The 17,352-nt window shown below is 44.0% G+C and overlaps 1 protein-coding gene across 3 annotated transcripts in view; it reads left to right on the top strand.

Moving 5' to 3' along the window:
- Window positions 1-16,113, top strand: part of CAMKK1 (calcium/calmodulin dependent protein kinase kinase 1) — a 1,090,978-nt gene extending 1,074,865 nt beyond the window's left edge. For all 3 annotated transcript variants that reach the window (XM_069226681.1, XM_069226682.1, XM_069226683.1), the window contains one exon: window positions 8,041-16,113. In XM_069226681.1, coding sequence (XP_069082782.1) covers window positions 8,041-8,113 — 73 coding nt within the window. In that variant the 3' untranslated portion in view covers window positions 8,114-16,113. The remainder of the gene's footprint in view (window positions 1-8,040) is intronic.
- Window positions 16,114-17,352: the final 1,239 nt, after the last annotated feature.

Below are 17,352 nucleotides of genomic sequence, written 5' to 3'. Positions count from 1 at the left end.
TAACTGGAAAGTGATATAAAGTGTCTTAAGTCTTTTAAATGCAAACAAAGTCTCTTTCAAGCACAAAGTACCTGGTTTGAGTGAAAAATCTCTGCAAAGGGCCGCAGAGGAGGAGATGCATGGAAAATGGTGTGTGCGTCAGTTTTGCCCCTTCACACACGGACTTGCGTCATTATTTTCCATGTGGGGAAGACGCTGCGTTGATTTCCGGCACGCGGATGGGTCTACTCTTCGGGTTGCGGGGTTTTCAGACGCCCCGGGGTCTGTGCGTGGAATCCTGGGCTTGTTAACCAGCTCTGCGTCGTTCCGGTGGGCGATGCAGGGAAATTTCTCCCTCACGGCAGGCGCTGTGTCGATTTCCCCTCTGGAAGTCGGGCGGCGTTGTCCCAGGTGGGCTGTGCATCGACGTTCCGGTCGCACCGCAGGCGCCATTATTCTCCACACAAGGAGTCGAGTTGCAAAAGAGAAGTCTTTTTGGTCCTGAGACTTCAGAGCACAGGAGGCAAGCTCTATCCAAGCCCTTGGAGAGCACTTCTGCAGCAAAGCAAGAGAGCAGCCAGACAGCAGGGCAACAGCAAGGCAGCAGTCCTCTGTAGAAAGCAGTCAGGTGAGTCCTTTAGGCAGCCAGGCAGTTCTTCTTGTCAGGGTGCAGGTTCTGGTTCAGGTTTCTTCTCCAGGAAGTGTCTGAGGTGGTAGGGCAGAGGCCCTGTTTTATACCCAAATGTGTCTTTGAAGTGGGGGAGACTTCAAAGAGTGGCTTAGAAGTGCACCAGGTCCCCTTTCAGTTCAATCCTGTCTGCCAGGGTCCCAGTAGGGGGTGTGGCAGTCCTTTGTGTGAGAGCAGGCCCTCCACCCTCCCCGCCCAGGAAGACCCATTCAAAACGCAGATGTATGCAAGTAAGGCTGAGTACCCTGTGTTTGGGGTGTGTCTGAGTGAATGCACAAGGAGCTGTCAATTAAACCCAGCCGGATTGTAAGGCACAGAAAGATTTAAGTGCAAAGAAATGCTCACTTTCTAAAAGTGGCATTTCTAAAATAGTAATATTAAATCCAACTTCACCAGTTAGCAGGATTTTGTATTACCATTCTAGCCATAATAAATATGACCTTCCTACTCCTTTCAGATCAGAAGCTACCACTTCAACAATGTATGAGGGCAGCCCCAATGCTAGCCTATGAAGGGAGCAGGCCTCACAGTAGTGTAAAAACTAATTTAGGAGTTTTACACTACCAGGACATGTAAACTACACAGGTACATGTCCTGCCTTTTACCCACACAGCACCCTGCTCTAGGGGTTACCTAGGGCACACATTAGGGTTGACTTATATGTAGAAAAAGGGGAGTTTTAGGCTTGGCAAGTACTTTTAAATGTCAAGTCGAAGTGACAGTGAAACTGCACACACAGGCCTTGCAATGGCAGGCCTGAGGCAAGGTAAAGGGGCTACTAAAGTGGGTGGCACAACCAGTGCTGCAGGCCCACTAGTAGCATTTAATCTACAGGCCCTGGGCACATAGAGTGCATTCTACTAGGCACTTATAAGTAAATCAAATAGTCCAATTTGGTGTGATCCAAGGTTACCATGTTTAAAGGGCGAGAGCATATGCACTTTAACACTGGTTAGCAGTGGTAAAGTGCGCATAGTCTAAAAACCAGCAAAAACAGTGTCCAACAAGTGGAGGGAGGCAGGCAAAAAGTTAGGGGTGACCACCCTAAGGCTGTCAGGTCTAACACCTGGCAAGGGGGTACACTTGCCAAGTCGAATTTACAGTTAAAACTGCACACACAGACACTGCAATGGCAGGTCTGAGACATGATTACAGAGCTACTTATGTGGGTGGCACAACCAGTGCTGCAGGTCCACTAGTAGCATTTGATTTACAGACCCTGGCACCTCTAGTGCACTTTACTAGGGACTCACCAGTAAACCAAAAATGCAAATCATGGATAAACCAATTACATACAATTTACACAGAGAGCATGTGCACTTTAGCACTGGTTAGCAGTGGTAAAGTGCTCAGAGTTCAAAAGCCAACAGCAGCAGTTCAGAAAAAATAGGAGGCAGGAGGCAAAAAGACTGGGGATGACCCTGCAAAAAGGGCCATTTCCAACACATGTCGAGAATGATGGCTTATAAGCAAGTCTCAATATAAAGGAATAGAGGTATGTACATTGGTTAAGAGTATACTACACTTGCAAATGCTATGACATGCCTTTGTCCTCAGTGGCAGAAGAGTGTCCTCAAGTCACATGAAGATTCTTCAGGCCCTGCCAGCAGAGCAGAGATCTTATAATTGTCTAGCCCCTGTGCCCCAGGTCCATTGCTTGTGGACTCAAATCACAAGGTTGGTGTTGGGACTGTAGACTTTTCTTTTTAGCACAGATTACAGTTTTCTGTATTATGGTATAGAGATTGTCTTAACCTGTTTCGTCACCAAGGGGGACCCACCCAGAACTCAGGAACGTTGATGTTCTGGGCCTAGGAGTTTTGGGCCTCAAACTAACAAACCTTTAAGTCCAGTGTGTTCCTAAGAGGGAGGTAGTCTGTTCCCACTGTAACACAATCATTATTTTGTCTCAGAATAGCCCAGAAAGGAGGATATATTTTAGAAGTGACTCAATTCACCAAGTTATTTTTTTTCTTTTTCATGCCTATAGCTTCAATCCACCCTCAGTTTTGTTTCCACGGTATCATTTAACCAGTTAGAAGTGGAGACATGAAACAATCACCAGTTTTCTCTACTTTTATAGTAATAATAGTAATAACAGTACTCGGTGCCTATTGAACTGGAATCCTAAAGAAGGTAGTTTTGAATGCAGATGGAAGGGTTGCAAGTAGGGCTGAGCATAAATCATAGAATGTTTAACAACACAAATAGGAAGGTCATCCTAAATAGTATGCTCAGAACTTCGCAGGAGATTTTCAGGGTTCTCAAAGGATCCAGTACCAGAGGCAAAGCTCTGAGTAATAGCCTAAGAAAAGGGGTCAGGAACACCAGGATCAAGAACAATGGCTAATGCCAAGGTTTCTGGACACACAGATAGCTAATCTCCTCTTCCACACTGGAGAGGAGCCAGAGCGCTAAAAGAAGTCTTGGTCCCTTTGTGGTACTGACTAAAGACACTTGTTCTTCCCTAAATGTTTCCTGTATTGGGAAACTTCAGGACCATTATCATCATGGTGTGTCAGATGTTTATTGTCCCTGGTTAGTACTTATAAGGAAACAAAAGCTACTGCAAGTGCCATTTACCACATAAAGAAATACCGTCTTTCCGCCAAGTTATTCTACAACTGAAGGATGGCAGATGTCCATAAGAATGTGATACTACAGATGATCTTGCAATTGTTTGTATTTTGGGAAATTACCTCCCTGAGTTCGTTGGTGGATTCTACCCTGAGTCTTATCTCTGAGTCTTCTTGAAGCATCATAAAAGGCAGCCACTGGAACAGAGGCTCACCAAGATGGCCACAGTATGGAAGAGAGTTGACTTGCTGCTGATGGACCATCCCTAGAACCCACAGAGCTACGTGCCTTGGGATGGTGGTACCTTGTTGGTTATGGCACTCGTTACCTGAGTTTTAAAAATACAACCAATGAGATTGGCTGCAAGATACCATACCTGTAACACTCCTGCAAGATACTCTTTAATGATTATCTGCTGGTGACAATGTTGCAGTTCCATAGCCACAATCAAGATAATGAAGTGCATTCGGGAGCTGGTTTCTTGGAGCGTGGTGTTTAGGAGCCATTCCCAAAGATCTGCTGCAAGTCTAGGAGATATAAGACAAGGATGGACTGTAATTGTGGGTCATAATAAAAAAAAAAAAAAAATTTCATTGCAGAACACTCACTAATGTGAATACCATGAATGGGTGTCAGCTGAAGATACTGACTATAGAAGGTATGCCTTAGGTGCCACCCAAGTGAGATTTAAGGCCTCCTTTTTCAAGGCTGCTTCGGTATGCAAAATGGACAGTTAGGGCCAGATGTAGCAAAGGGTTTGCGCCTCGCAAACTGCGAAAATCGCCGTTTGCGAGGCGCAAAAGCCTCTTTGCTATTCAGCAATGCATATTGCGAGTCGGGACCGACTCGCAATATGCATTTCAGAATCGCAAATAGGAAGGGGTGTTCCCTTCCTATTTGCGATTCGGAGTGGAATGCAATTCCATTTGCGACCGCATATGCGGTCGCAAATGGAGTCGCAGTTACCATCCACTTGAAGTGGATGGTAACCCACTCGCAAATTGGAAGGGGTCCCCATGGGACCCCTTCCATTTTGTGAATGGACCCACAAATATTTTTTCAGGGCAGGGAGTGGTCCAAGGGACCACTCCCTGCCCTGAAAAAATACCGAAACTAAAGGTTTCGTTTTTTTTTTTTAAGTGCAGCTCGTTTTCCTTTAAGGAAAACGGGCTACACTTAAAAAAAAAAAAACTGCTTTATTTAAAAGCAGTCACGAACATGGTCTGCTGACTACAGCAGGCCTCCATGTTTGCGAGTGCCTATAGTCGCTATGGGGCCGCAATTTGCGACCCATCTCATTAATATTAATGAGGTGGGTCATTGCGACCCCATAGCGACTCGCAGACGGTGTCTGAGACACCGTTCTGCATACCAATTTGCGAGTTGCAAATTACGAGTCGCAGGGACTCGCAATTTGCAAGTCGCACATTGGCGTTTTGCTACATCTGGCCCTTAGTATCGACTGAAAGTGCAGTCGTTGGTAACAATTTATCCAAGTTGCTCGTAATATAGAGGTGTTTAATATGGAAAGAGAGAGAGTGCAAGGTAGCTACTGCAATGCCTTCAGCCTGATGGAGCTTCGCCCTGTGCAGAGAAGCTGGAAGGCTCTTTTTAGCCTAACATTGCAAGCTCTTATCGCGTGCTCCAGGCTTTGCGCAGACTGTCCTCCTATCACATCGAATAATGAATCCATTTACGCTCTTTGGGGCCATAAATCATTTAAAGAGGGCAGTGACAGCTGTGAATTACTTCACTATCTCTGCGAGGGCACAGATGCCCTTTAGACTGATATATTACTTGCTATTTCAGAGCTGGGCCTAAAAGGTTCCAGTGAAAAGATCTGTTTTCAAGGTCAGCTGTTCCCTGGCTCGCTTTTTATTCTAACATATTTATATTGTGCCCCAGGGCAGAGTACCAAGCATAGGGAAACCCTCTGTAATAAACAGCCAGGGGCTTTTCACAAAGGCATTTTGGGGTACATAACGTGGTAGCAGTGTAGTGCTCGTTTACATACTCTTGCGTGCTTTTGCGAATTGACCCAAACCATCTAAAATGGCAGTGTTCAGAAATTATCCCTATAGAATTAGTACAGATAGAAAGAACTGCCCCCTCTTTTCACGTTTACCCACAGGGAAGTGGACGGTTCGGGGGTCGATTCACAAAGGCATGTAACAGTATGTAAAAGAATACTCCTGGAGTGCTGCTTCCCATACTCAAGTGTGGATCGTTTACGATGCACTGTTTTACAGGCGAGATCAGCCTCTAAAATTCTTTTGCATTCTATCAGGAACTGCTTGGGGAAGGAGCAGGTTTTACCGAAAATTGCAAAATGTTTAGACGGGTTGCAAAGGTCTGTACATTCACACATCTCTCCAGGGAAATCCTCAGATGAAAACAGCCTCACGCTTTGTGCATCCTAAGCGGTCAGGCAATGGACAGGGCCTATTTCACAGCAGTCCAATGCAAACATGCAGTTTCAATTACTCTTTCCTGCTTCTTTTGGCATTTAAACTGCTGTGAGCATCTGGGTAAACACGTTAGCAAAGGTGCGCGTTATTGCTCGAAAAACATCAATTTAGGTGGCATTTCAAACAGAGGGGCTGGCGTTCTTGCTGAATGTTTTCTTGATCTGCAGTAAGATTCTAAGAAATTTTTTTTAAACACGAGTGTATTCCTTAAATTCTCCTCGACTTTGGCTACATTAGAATAATGATGTATAAAATCACACATGACCTATTGTGCAGCTGCAGAGAGAATCAGATGTGCAGATCAGGGGGAGGATTACCGCGCCGGCTGCTGCCTCAGTACAGAAGAGCCTCGTGCTCAGTGACGCGTGCATTATGTAGTCAATGACTGGAAGTGCAGGGTCCGCGTTGCATAACAGATTTCAAGGTCCCCATCTCTCCTCTGAGTCTAGCAAAAGAAATTGAATCCTATAGCTCGTGTGTCAGAAGATTATCTTCAGAGTATTCTATTAATGTAATAATATCATCTCTTAAAGGCCCATCTGGGAGCGTTTGTTCAAAGGCGAAACAGATGTGGATTTCACTGACAAATATGGTTTGAAGAGAATTTTATCATACTAAGCTAGTGCGGCCTGTGTTTCTATTTATTTTAAAGTATGAAAATAAAACGCAATAGGTTGGGAGACCTAAAAGTCTAACTTGCGGTGAATACAAAAATAGCAAAAGGGACAGCATACACCAAGGAAACAATTCCCATTTCAGCTAATCGGAGCTATTATTCAATAAAGTCAGTTGGGGGTATGTAATGCTAAAATATATCCAACTTCTGAGAGTTTTTGTACATCTTTCTCCCAATACAAGCCTATGGATCATAAACACCTGACAGAAACTGTTAGTTCGACTATACTATCTAATGAGCAGGAGGCTGAAAATTTTGAGACCTTGAATTAAAGATAACTATGCATAAATATAGTTCTAAATTCATTATTTTCCCAAACTCATGCTTTTGTTTGCCAATATTGAAAGTGAGCTACCTTTACTGTGATATCCAGAAAATGTGCAGATGTGCCTATCAAATAAAATGGGTTATAGGCCTCCAGGAATCATGAAGCGTATTGTACATGTTGTCAGATGGACACTTCCGGGTAATTTAATAAAAATATTCAAATTTGATTTTGCACTATATCAATACGCGCTGTGATACCCACGTGTAATATTTACAGAAACTGGAATAAATGGTTATGTTTTCTCAAGCTTAAGGTTTGTTTTATTTTCATTGATCAAATGTGTGTGCGCTACTGAGTACTCCCTTGTTGTAAATCCCGATTAAGTTTGCCAAAAGGCAAATGCAGATAGACCACAAACGTTCTTTCAATTTCTGATTTAAAAACTTTTTTTTACTTCAAAGGCCTTGCGGTAATACAGAAAATAAACAATAGGAAGAAAGAGCAGGAGTTAGAGTCGAATTGGAGGGTCATAAGCTGTGGCCAATAATTGCCTACAGCGACCTCGGAAGTTGCATGGAGTTCGGTTGAAGTACAGTCTAAGTATTTCAGTTTTCAGAAGTTTATGGACTACTTGATGTAGGTTTGGTTCTTAGGTGAAGGCTGAGGGCATTCTGCAGACTAGGTCATTGAACATCCGCGGATCAACTACAGTGTTTCAAAATCCAGAAGGATCACTGGGAACAGAGAATCCTGGTGGGTTTTTAGTGGTGTGGACAGCAAAGGAGCCTTGAATTTCATCTAAACTGGAGACAGTGGAGTGCTTTCAGGACGAGTCTGATGTGATCTCACGTTTGTGGAGGCTTAGACATGTTTTGACTGCAGAGTTCTGTATTCCTTGTAGCATAGCAATGAGATACTTTGGAGGACCCATGCAAATTATTCTACAGCTCTGCTCTTGAAAGCTCTGCTGTGTGGTATGGCTGGAGTAGTGGTAGAATTTACCAGAGTTAAGGAGAACTGTTGCCCACTAATTCCATTAAATAGTGTTCCCCCTACTGGGTACTTTACAAGAAAAGAATGTTTCACCTGAGGGGTTTCATGCCTGCAGAAAACCACTTTGCATATGGTCTTATACCCCTATATACAATACCCTTTTAATGTCCAATTTGGTACATTATTTCATACACATCATGTACGTTATTTCATCATAAATGTTTTCAGAAGTTTAGAATGCAAACAGGACAATTGCTCTGCAGAACGAATATGCTAATTGCTGCAGAAAATAGATGGGTGACCATTTGCTTTGTTTTAGCTTTGATTTTTAAAAAACACCTATTCCTTTTCACGAGTTACTTACCCTTTCCCTTGTGTGTCATCCCTCCAGAAAGCAGACCAGTGGAGACTGCCCTAAGGATTTTGAACTTCCTGACCTGGAAGAAGATGAGGCAGCTTCATGAGCACCTACTCGCTCCTTCTCTCGACCAGTCATGATTCACTTGCTGCTGGAACCATCGTGTTTTCGTGTTGCACAGATACTTACACACACATCCATCATGTACCAAAGCTTCAAAACGAAAAGCGAAAAACAAATGAGAAGCAGGCATATTTCAAGTTCTTTATGAAAGGTTTACATTTTGTCAAGGAATGCTATTGTTTGTTGTTTGGTATCTTTTTGTCAGATGTGGAAACTGTTTGTGTCTTTGTGTATACCAAATACCACCATGTGCCTCATATTCATTTGTGCTTATATACGTGTCTTGTAAAGTAAGTGTCCGTATGAGAATTGCTTGACCTTTGAATGTGTTATTCATAAGTTTAAGTAACCAAAAGGGTTGTAACATGAAAACTGTAATTGAGAGATGTATCGGATTCCAATAGTAAAAAGATGCAGCTTAGATATATCCAGAAGATGACCTCTGAACTATGTAAGACTATCCTTCTAGTGACTGATGTAGTTCTGCTTGTTTAATGTTTTGGAGCATGGCGAGCTGCTGGCCAGACTACACTTATATGAGTTAGTTTGCCCAATGCACAGAAAAGGTTTTGCATGAACATTGAAAATTCCCATAATTACCATGCAGCGTGAAGGAAGCGAGGAACTATGTATCTGAAACATATGCTCCTGTATGCAGTGGACTAAAAAAAACAAAGTGCAGCACCCTGGTACAAGACTGGAGACAAACACTGTATCCCATTACATTTTAACCTCTTGGACATTTAGGGGACTTTGTAATAGTTTAAAGATATTTGTATTTATTTCTGTAGTTGCAGAGTTCCAGACCAGGCACCAAAGAGTGACAGAATAACTAAAGTGCTTTTAAGGAGGATCCCAACAGAAATGTTTTAGCAAACACATGGAAAACAATTTGAAGTATTAACATACTTTCCTATTTAAGATGCTGAAGAGCAGGGTGGGAGTAAGTATTCATGTACAATGGTGGGTGTAAATCAGTCCAACCCCTATCTCACCAAGTGGTTGCTATTTCTGATGCTTTGAATTTGATTTACGTTTAGGCCCACGAATTGAATTCCAGGCGTACTTGATATTTATTTTGGATGAAGTCGCATTAGTGTTCATGACTTGAGGCAGACAGATGCCTCTTGACCTTTGCTACTTTCGGCAGAGTTCAGGGTATTTGTCAGAGAATGCTACTGGGGTGCAGTGAGGCACTGCTTTGTGGTCTAGTTGGTTAGTTGCTTCTTAGCGGGGGACTTTATTTGCTGGTTTTCCTGTGCATATCCTCAGATTACTATAGTGATTCAGTTTAGAAGACTCAGTGAGCTTTGTTTATTCTACATTAAGTAGCCAATTGAATCAGTGGGTGAGGTGGTTGAAGAGGGTCAGTGCTTTGTGTCTGCGAGCACAGACTAGTGGCTAAATGGCCCTTGTCATTTGTGACACATTCCACCAGTCCTGCCTTTTAGCAAACAGCACTTACAATGTTGAGATATTTTAGGCCATGCTTGCAGTTAAAACAAAAAAGCAGCAAGTTCCAGAATGCACTATGTTGTTGACTATAAAACAAGGTCTTTTTGAAGTATTTACACATTGGAAATAATGCATGGGCTTGCTGTGATTGAGCACTCAAAGGTGTGACCCTCAATGGTGTGCTGTGGGGTTTTCTATCTCCATCATTTGTGGGAGGGGAGTGTGAGAAGAGAATAGAGCATAATAGCTTCACATGGAGCTGCGCGTAGTGATGATGGAACTGTTTGACATTGGTTAGCCATCATGTGACAATGCAAGAGGTGATGGGCTATTTTTTGATGCATAGGCCGCAGGTGCTGCACTGTCTTTTCATATGAGTACACTCAGCTGTGGCAGTAACTTCTCAGAGTAGCTGTTAACTACACTCCTCCTAGAAGCTACCAACAAGTGAAAGGGGTTGAGTACCGGAGTAATTAGAGGATGGATCAACGAGTATATTATATGGTCTAATTCAGGCTTTCTAGAAGAGTGCTCTGAGCCATGGTAATAGTCACTGGAAATTACATTTAGCCATCATGTTGTAGAGTTCAAGGAAGCTTATGAAATATGGGTACAGACCATCAGAAGGTCGATCATAGATTTTACTAAAAGAGCATGCCTTGTTGTCAAGACTTGGAGGTTGCCATAAAAGTGAAAACGAACCTTCCTTGCCACGGGATATTTTCGTATTTTAAAGATGAGTAAATTCAGGCCCTACAGCGGGCTGTCTATCCACAGGTGGCTGGAAAAGCCCTTTCCTATCATGTGGTTCTTTAGGAGAGGGGCCTTGTTTCTCTCCTGAAGATGATGAGAGGTGGGATGTTGTATAACTGAGATGAGAGTAGATAACAGTTTTCTCTGTCACAACCTGAAAAGGATTGTCTTAGACTGACTTTTTCTGAAACTTTCCAGCGACAGCATTTCACGTTGTGCAGAACTCACGTGTCTCTGGAGGCAACAATTGTTTTGTTTTCCACATATGTGGGGGAGTCTAGGGCATTGTGTGTCAGGTGTGTCCTTGCACAGCAGAGGGACCGACCTTGCAAGTATTCTGCAGGATCAGATGTAAGCTGTAAGATTAATAGCAAATATCCTGTGTTTTTTTGTTTTTACTTAGCTGGCAGGAGCACAGAGATAGCGCTATGGCAGGCAGAGAGGGTGACAATGGGGTCATGCCTTGGCCTGCAGCAGCATGTCAATGGCAGTGCATACTCTAAGTTAGACATGACCAGTTCTTGTTGGCTAAAGAACGCCAAATGAAGAAATAATTTTAGGCAGCGCATGAGCAGGCAAATGAATTCCTTTTCGTAGTCCTCGCCGTGGACACACCCAAGCCTCATATTTCAGCCAATAGCTGGCTGGTATCTGGCTTTAAGGCTGGCTCAGAATGTACATCCCTGACAACTTCTGAGGGCAGAGAAGCTGTCTCTCTCTTCCTAGTAGATGATTCGGCGAAAGTCGTATTTCTGCATGAAGGAGTTTTGAGGCGGGAGATTAGCCCTGAAATCGGTAGTCTCCCACCTCTATCAGCAGGGTTGCCATGTTCAGTGGGAGTCACCCTTCTTTTCAAGAGACCTGCCAGACAGCCATTCCCATAGCCTGTTCTTGGCTCAAATTCAAGCATTTTGTGACCACTTACAGGGCTTTGAACATCTCAAAAGGCCATTTAGAATTACCTAAAGGCCTGAAATAGTGATTCGGACCATTAAGAAACGCTAAATGGCTTAGGACATCTGGCCCATGGTTGCTGAGATCTTGCCAGCTGTCGCAGAAGAATTTCGTATCAACTTGACGCAGACCATTCAGGATGGCCAGGATAAGGCCAAGCATGTCATACGGTTATGGATATGCCTTCCAAATCTGCCCTTGAGTTCTTCAAGGAAAGTAGAGCTACTGCACTTCTTTTGTTCATCCAGACCAGCAAGGTATTATCCCCAACAATTTTGCTCCTTTCCAGGCTTTGGGATTTGCCTACAAGCATTGTCAAGGCCCACCACCCCAACAACAGGCCCCCCATTTCTTTAAGGGTGAGGGAAAGGGATCCGGTAGACAACATTCAGGCCTGCAGGTATAGCAACACTTGCCGTCCACTGCCCGTCTGGCAGTAGCCTCCAAGTCAAAAAAACAATAAGGGAGGGGCTAATCAAGTGGGAGATTTTTAATTGGTCCTGTGCATAATACTGCCATACAACTAACAAAAAACGAATGCACAGTTCCACTGTAAGTGTGGCTCCTCCCTACCATTTCAGGGTCCCTGTGAGTGTTAAAATTGGGAACAAGAGCCCTCAATCACCTTTCGGTGACATGCTCCATCTTAGGGCTTTGCTCCTCATCAGGCCGGCACCGCAATGCCTGATGGGCCCCTCAAGGGGTCTCTTTGCCAGAGGTGTCTATACCGGTAATGAGTGCAATAATGTGGGATTGGTGAAACTTAACTGTTACAATTGACTAGGGGAAACCAAATAATAGATCTTTATTGTAAATGTGAACCCTGTCAAGGTTAAAAACAACCAAGGTGAGGGAAAAATAAGGTTAATGACTATATTCCCCTACTTGTATATTGTGTTGTGTGTCAAATGCCGTAACCTATAGGGATTAATTCACTGAGTCTTGGTAGTTCCTAAACTGCCTATCGTGAATTGGTCAACATGTTTCACTGTGCTAGTCATAGGGATCTGAGTGTGGTCATCAGGACCTAGAAAAAAGAGACATACCTAATCCTCACTGTCATGTTAGACTATGTGGTGTTTGGATGATGTATAATATAGAACAGGAACCTGGAGGTAGAAATAAAAAGACTTATTAATCATACAGCAATATGACATCACGTGGAGCAATACATTGCGTACCAATGGAAATCAAACAAAATAGTGAAACCACCTAGTAGTGCTCTCAAGAAGTGTTAGATATTTACAAATCACTCCAATAAAATAATGTTATAATAAAATCACCTCTTACCCTCTTACTCTCTTACCCTCCTCGAATTAAAAGATGGGCCCAGTAGGGATAACGACGGGCATGTGTGGTCCAATAAATATATTAATCTGTAAATGAGGTTAAGTAAGAGGACAGAAATATCGTCATTGTGTATCTAAGTAGCTTTTCACACCTACAATTTTTGGTTGTTGTTATAAACAGCAGATAAATATCAAACATGCCATCAGTGTAAATACAGCAATCCTTCACTCAATTAAAAAATAAGCTCTCTCAAGCAGACGAGTGATTTATTTTAAAGTGCCCCCTGAATATGACAGCTCCCGCCAAGTGAAATGCAGGTATAGAATACTATATGTCATGGTCTTTGGTAGCTTCTGTCATAAGGACTGGGCCGGTGATCTCAAAATAAGCGATCATGAACTCAGTGTTAAATTCATTGACAGCTCACACCAAGGGAATGGAACGAGAATGCAAGCATGTAAGTTGTCGCAGTTGTTATTTAGATTAACTTCAAATCCGCTGGCCACTATTCGTAAGAAGCAGTCAGCTGCAGTAATTGGAAAAAACTCCTTACCGAGGTCTACAAACAAATCACCCGAGAGTCCGCAGGGTTGTTTCACAGAGGTATCTAAGCAAAGATACAACCCCTGTGTGGGGGCCAGAGACCACAGAGAAGTGCACCTACTAGTTTGGGGAATGGCGTATGCTGTAGCACCTACCCAAGCTCTGCGCTTCCTGAGATAAGGCGGTGCCGAGAAGCAGTGACTTTTCAATGGAAGGCCGGCGGTCACTGACATAGAGATAGGACTACAAGAGCACTTTAGAATGGCGGCGGCCATCTTGTGGCGCAGGATCATGGCTAATGGTGAAATTTGTGTGAGAGTGGCGCCATCTTAGTATATCGTACTGGTCATGTGAAAACACATCCCATGTTAATAGAATCAATCTTAAAGCATATATTGTTGCCTCATTGTGTATGTGTATCATTAAGATCCTTAAGAATCTAGGGTAAGAGCCAAAGAAATCATCATAATTAGTGCTATATGTACCCCAGAAAAGTGTAACACTCTAGCTGGTATATCAATTCTGACGAAGGAACCTCATCATTAAAGCCCCTCCCATGAGTCCTAAGTCTGAACACCCATCGTTGCTCTTTCTCAAACAGTCTCTTGACACACTCCTATTATCAGTCACACTCTCCAGTATGACCCACTTGATGTCATCAGGTGTGTGATTCTGTTCAATGTAGTGGAGAGTTAGCTTAGTCGAAGCTCGTTGGCATCTAATGGTGCTTCGGTGTTCATTAATCCATATCTTAGCCATCCTAGTAGTCATACCTATGTAGCGGAGACCACAGGGGCATTGAATCATATAAATACAGTTTTTGGTGCAGCAGTTCATGTGTCTGTTTAAATGCCACATTTTGGCCTCCCCCAAATCGATTTCTGTGGTATTCATTGAAAGGGAACAGACATTACAACCACCACAGGGGTGGTGGCCCCTGACCTCCTAACCAGGATTGTGACACAACAGTACCTGGGGTTGTTTTACATTTAGGTCTGGTGAGTACAATCAAATCTCTGATATTTTGAGTTATTTTGAATGCAAACAATGGACGTTGCAGAGATTCTCCGGCACTAGTTAGTATAGACCATCGCTTACTGACAATCTTCTTGATATGATTACTCAGAGGTGTAAAAGTAGTAACACAGGTGAATCTGGTCTGTTGAATTTTAGAGGAATCAGTCATTAATACTTCTCTCTGTATGTTCTGAGCCCTCTTTTTTGCATGCTAGATTACCTTAATCGGATAATGTCGGTCCCTCAATTTTTGTCTCAGAGTGCCAGAATGTGTTTAGAAATCAGATATGTCGCTGCAGTTGCGCCTCAAGCGCAAGAACTGGCCAAAAGGCAGGTTGATCCTCAAGGTTTTTGGGTGGTGACTATCAAATAACAGTAGGCTGTTCTTATCTGTCTGTTTATGAAAAATAGAGGAATGTAGGACCCTGTTCTTCAGAATAATGCAGAGGGCCAAGAAAGCTACTTCCTCATTGGAAATAGTGGCAGTGAAATGTAGATGTTGGTCCAGAGTATTTACCCAGCTGACAAATTTTGTTGCCTGGTCTCTGTCACCCTTCCAGACTGAGTATATCCTCAATGTATTGTCACCATAGTAAAATATTGGAAAAGAAAGGATGTGTGGGTTCCAAAATGTGACATTTTTCAAAGGTATACATATAGAGACAGGCTAAGTTGTGAGCGAATGTACTACCCTTAGATGTCCCCTGTATCTGGTGGTATAGTTGCTCTTCGAATCGGAAGACGTAGGCGTTATCTTTTAGAGCTAAAGTGTTAGAATAAAACCTATCGGAGTCTTATGGACCCATGTCGTTGAGGAAAGTATCTCCTCAACTGCTTCAAGAGTAGAGTCCGGTGGTATGTTAGTATAAAGAGCCTCAACATCAAGGCATATCACTATATCTGTGGTTCCACAGGCATTTATGTGGTCCAGCAACACCAAAGTGTCCTTAGTATCTTTAAGGAAAGTAGATGTCTGTTGTACAATGAGTTGAAGGAAGAAGTCACAAAATTTGGATAAAGGTTCAAGAATGGACCCTGTGCATGACACTATGGGACTACCTGGAAGTGGGGTCCCATTATGTATTTGTGGGGGTTAGTAAAAGTAAGGGACCCGGGGTTCCTTTGTGTCCAGAAATGTAGCCTCTTGATGAGTGATCCATCCAGCTGATTCAGCTTCTTCTATCATACCTCGGAGGGTGCGTTGTAAACGTTGTGTCGGATTTAACATTATGCGCTCATAGTAGGAGGTGTCGCTTAACAGCCTCATGCATTCTTGTCTGTAAAATGTTGTGTCCAGAATGACTATGGCTCCTCCTTCGTCCACAGGTTTAATTGTAATCTCCGGATCTAGAGAAAGTGAGCTAATCGCCTGTTTTTCAATATTAGATACATTTTGGAATGTCCGTGTAGGTTGTAATTGTCCGATTTCTCGACACACTGCCTTTTCAAAAGTCAAGACCTCAATCAGTACCATGCTTGGGGGAGGCATGAAGGTGGATGGGTTCCTCCGATTGGTGTCGCCGGTCAAGGCCATAGTAGGGTGGTCTTTAAAGCAAAAATGTAGGCAAATCTTCTGAAATACGGAAGTAATTTCACAGTTAAGTCGAAACAAGTCTTCTCTTGGTGTCGGGACAAAGCCCAAACCTTTATTCAAAACTGTTAATTCAGTAGGGGTCAACATTTTGCCTAACAGATTGATGACTAGGGGGGTCATTCTGACCCTGGCGGTCCAAGACCGCCAGGGCTACGAATGACGGGAGCACCGCCAACAGGCTGTCGGTGCTTCAATCCCTATTCCGACCGTGGCGGTAAAGCCGCGGTCGGATTTCCGGGGCCGGCGGTCATCCGCCGTTTTTGCCCTGGCTGTGAGAATCCGCCAGGGCAGCGCTGCAAGCAGTGCTGCCCTGGGGATTCTGACCCCCGTACCGCCAGCCTGTTTCTGGCGGTTTTCACCGCCAGGAAGAGGCTGGCGGTAAGGGGTGTCCTGGGGCCCCTGGGGGCCCCTGCACTGCCCATGCCACTGGCATGGGCAGTGCAGGGGCCCCCGAACAGGGCCCCATGAAGCTTTTCACTGTCTGCCTAGCAGACAGTGAAAAGCGCGAGGGGTGCAACTGCACCCATCGCACCGCCGCAACACCGCCGGCTCCATTCGGAGCCGGCTCCTGAGTTGCGGCCCCCATTCCCGCTGGGCCGGCCGGCGCTAACTTGGTTAGCGCCCACCGGCCCAGCGGGAATGTCAGAATGGGGTAAGCGGTATTTTGGCCGCATGGCAGCCAAATGGCAATTCCCGTCTGGCGGACGGCTACCGCCGCCCGCCAGGGTTGGAATCAGGCCCTAGGTCTTATTTATTGGTGCCCCGCTGTGGCTCCTGGTTATGATTTGTGGCTCTTCTGGTTCCCAGTGCACATTCTTTCCTCTGCCCCGGCCTCTTCCTAAAAAAGGATTAATTGGTATTTGTAGGTGTGGTTGGAAGAAAGGAAATGGAGGTTGGTGCCACCTGGGAAATTGTGGGTAAAGGATCGTGTATACCATGTTCATTGGAGCATATTGGCGATTTGTGTTCTTTTTCCACTCCTCGCCACTGCTCCCCAACTCATCTGAGGACTCTGCCCCTCCTTCCAAGTGGTAGTCCTCTTTAGTGTATGGGTACACTTTCTCTCTGCTGAATTGTTTGATATACTTCTGCAGTTTGGTAATCTTTTGATGGGTGAGATGTTCTTTGGTTTCATTGAGTTCTGAATTGATTTCTGACAAACAGGACTTAAACTGGGCAATTTGTATCGTTGCCTTACTGTTAGTAACCTCCAAGCTTCTTTATTTTGCCCTTAGCAGCACCTGATCATATGGGAGGCAACATCAGTCATTTTCTCTACAAGTGGCAAACCATAACATCTAACGGTCGGTCCTGGAAGTAGTCAAATGGGGCTATGCCTTTCCCTTTCTTTCTGTCCAACCCTCTCTTCAGCTCTCATTAGAAAGTTTTTTCAGATGCTCAATTTTGTTGGCGGAAATTCAGGCTCTTTGGGACAAAGGAGCCATAGAGAGGTTTGGGTCTTGGATATTGGAACTAAGTGCTATTCCTGCTATTTCTTTGTGCCAAAAAAAGAGTGGGGCCTCTGTCATATGTTAGATCCTCAACCCCTCGATTTCTTGCTGCATATTGATAAATTCAAGATGCTTATCCTGGCCCAGGTCTCTCTGCCATGGATG

Source organism: Pleurodeles waltl, chromosome 3_2 (assembly GCF_031143425.1).
Source record: "Pleurodeles waltl isolate 20211129_DDA chromosome 3_2, aPleWal1.hap1.20221129, whole genome shotgun sequence".
NCBI lineage: Eukaryota > Metazoa > Chordata > Amphibia > Caudata > Salamandridae > Pleurodeles > Pleurodeles waltl.
Note: the sequence above shows the minus strand (reverse complement) of the source record. Positions and strands in the feature narration are given on the sequence as shown.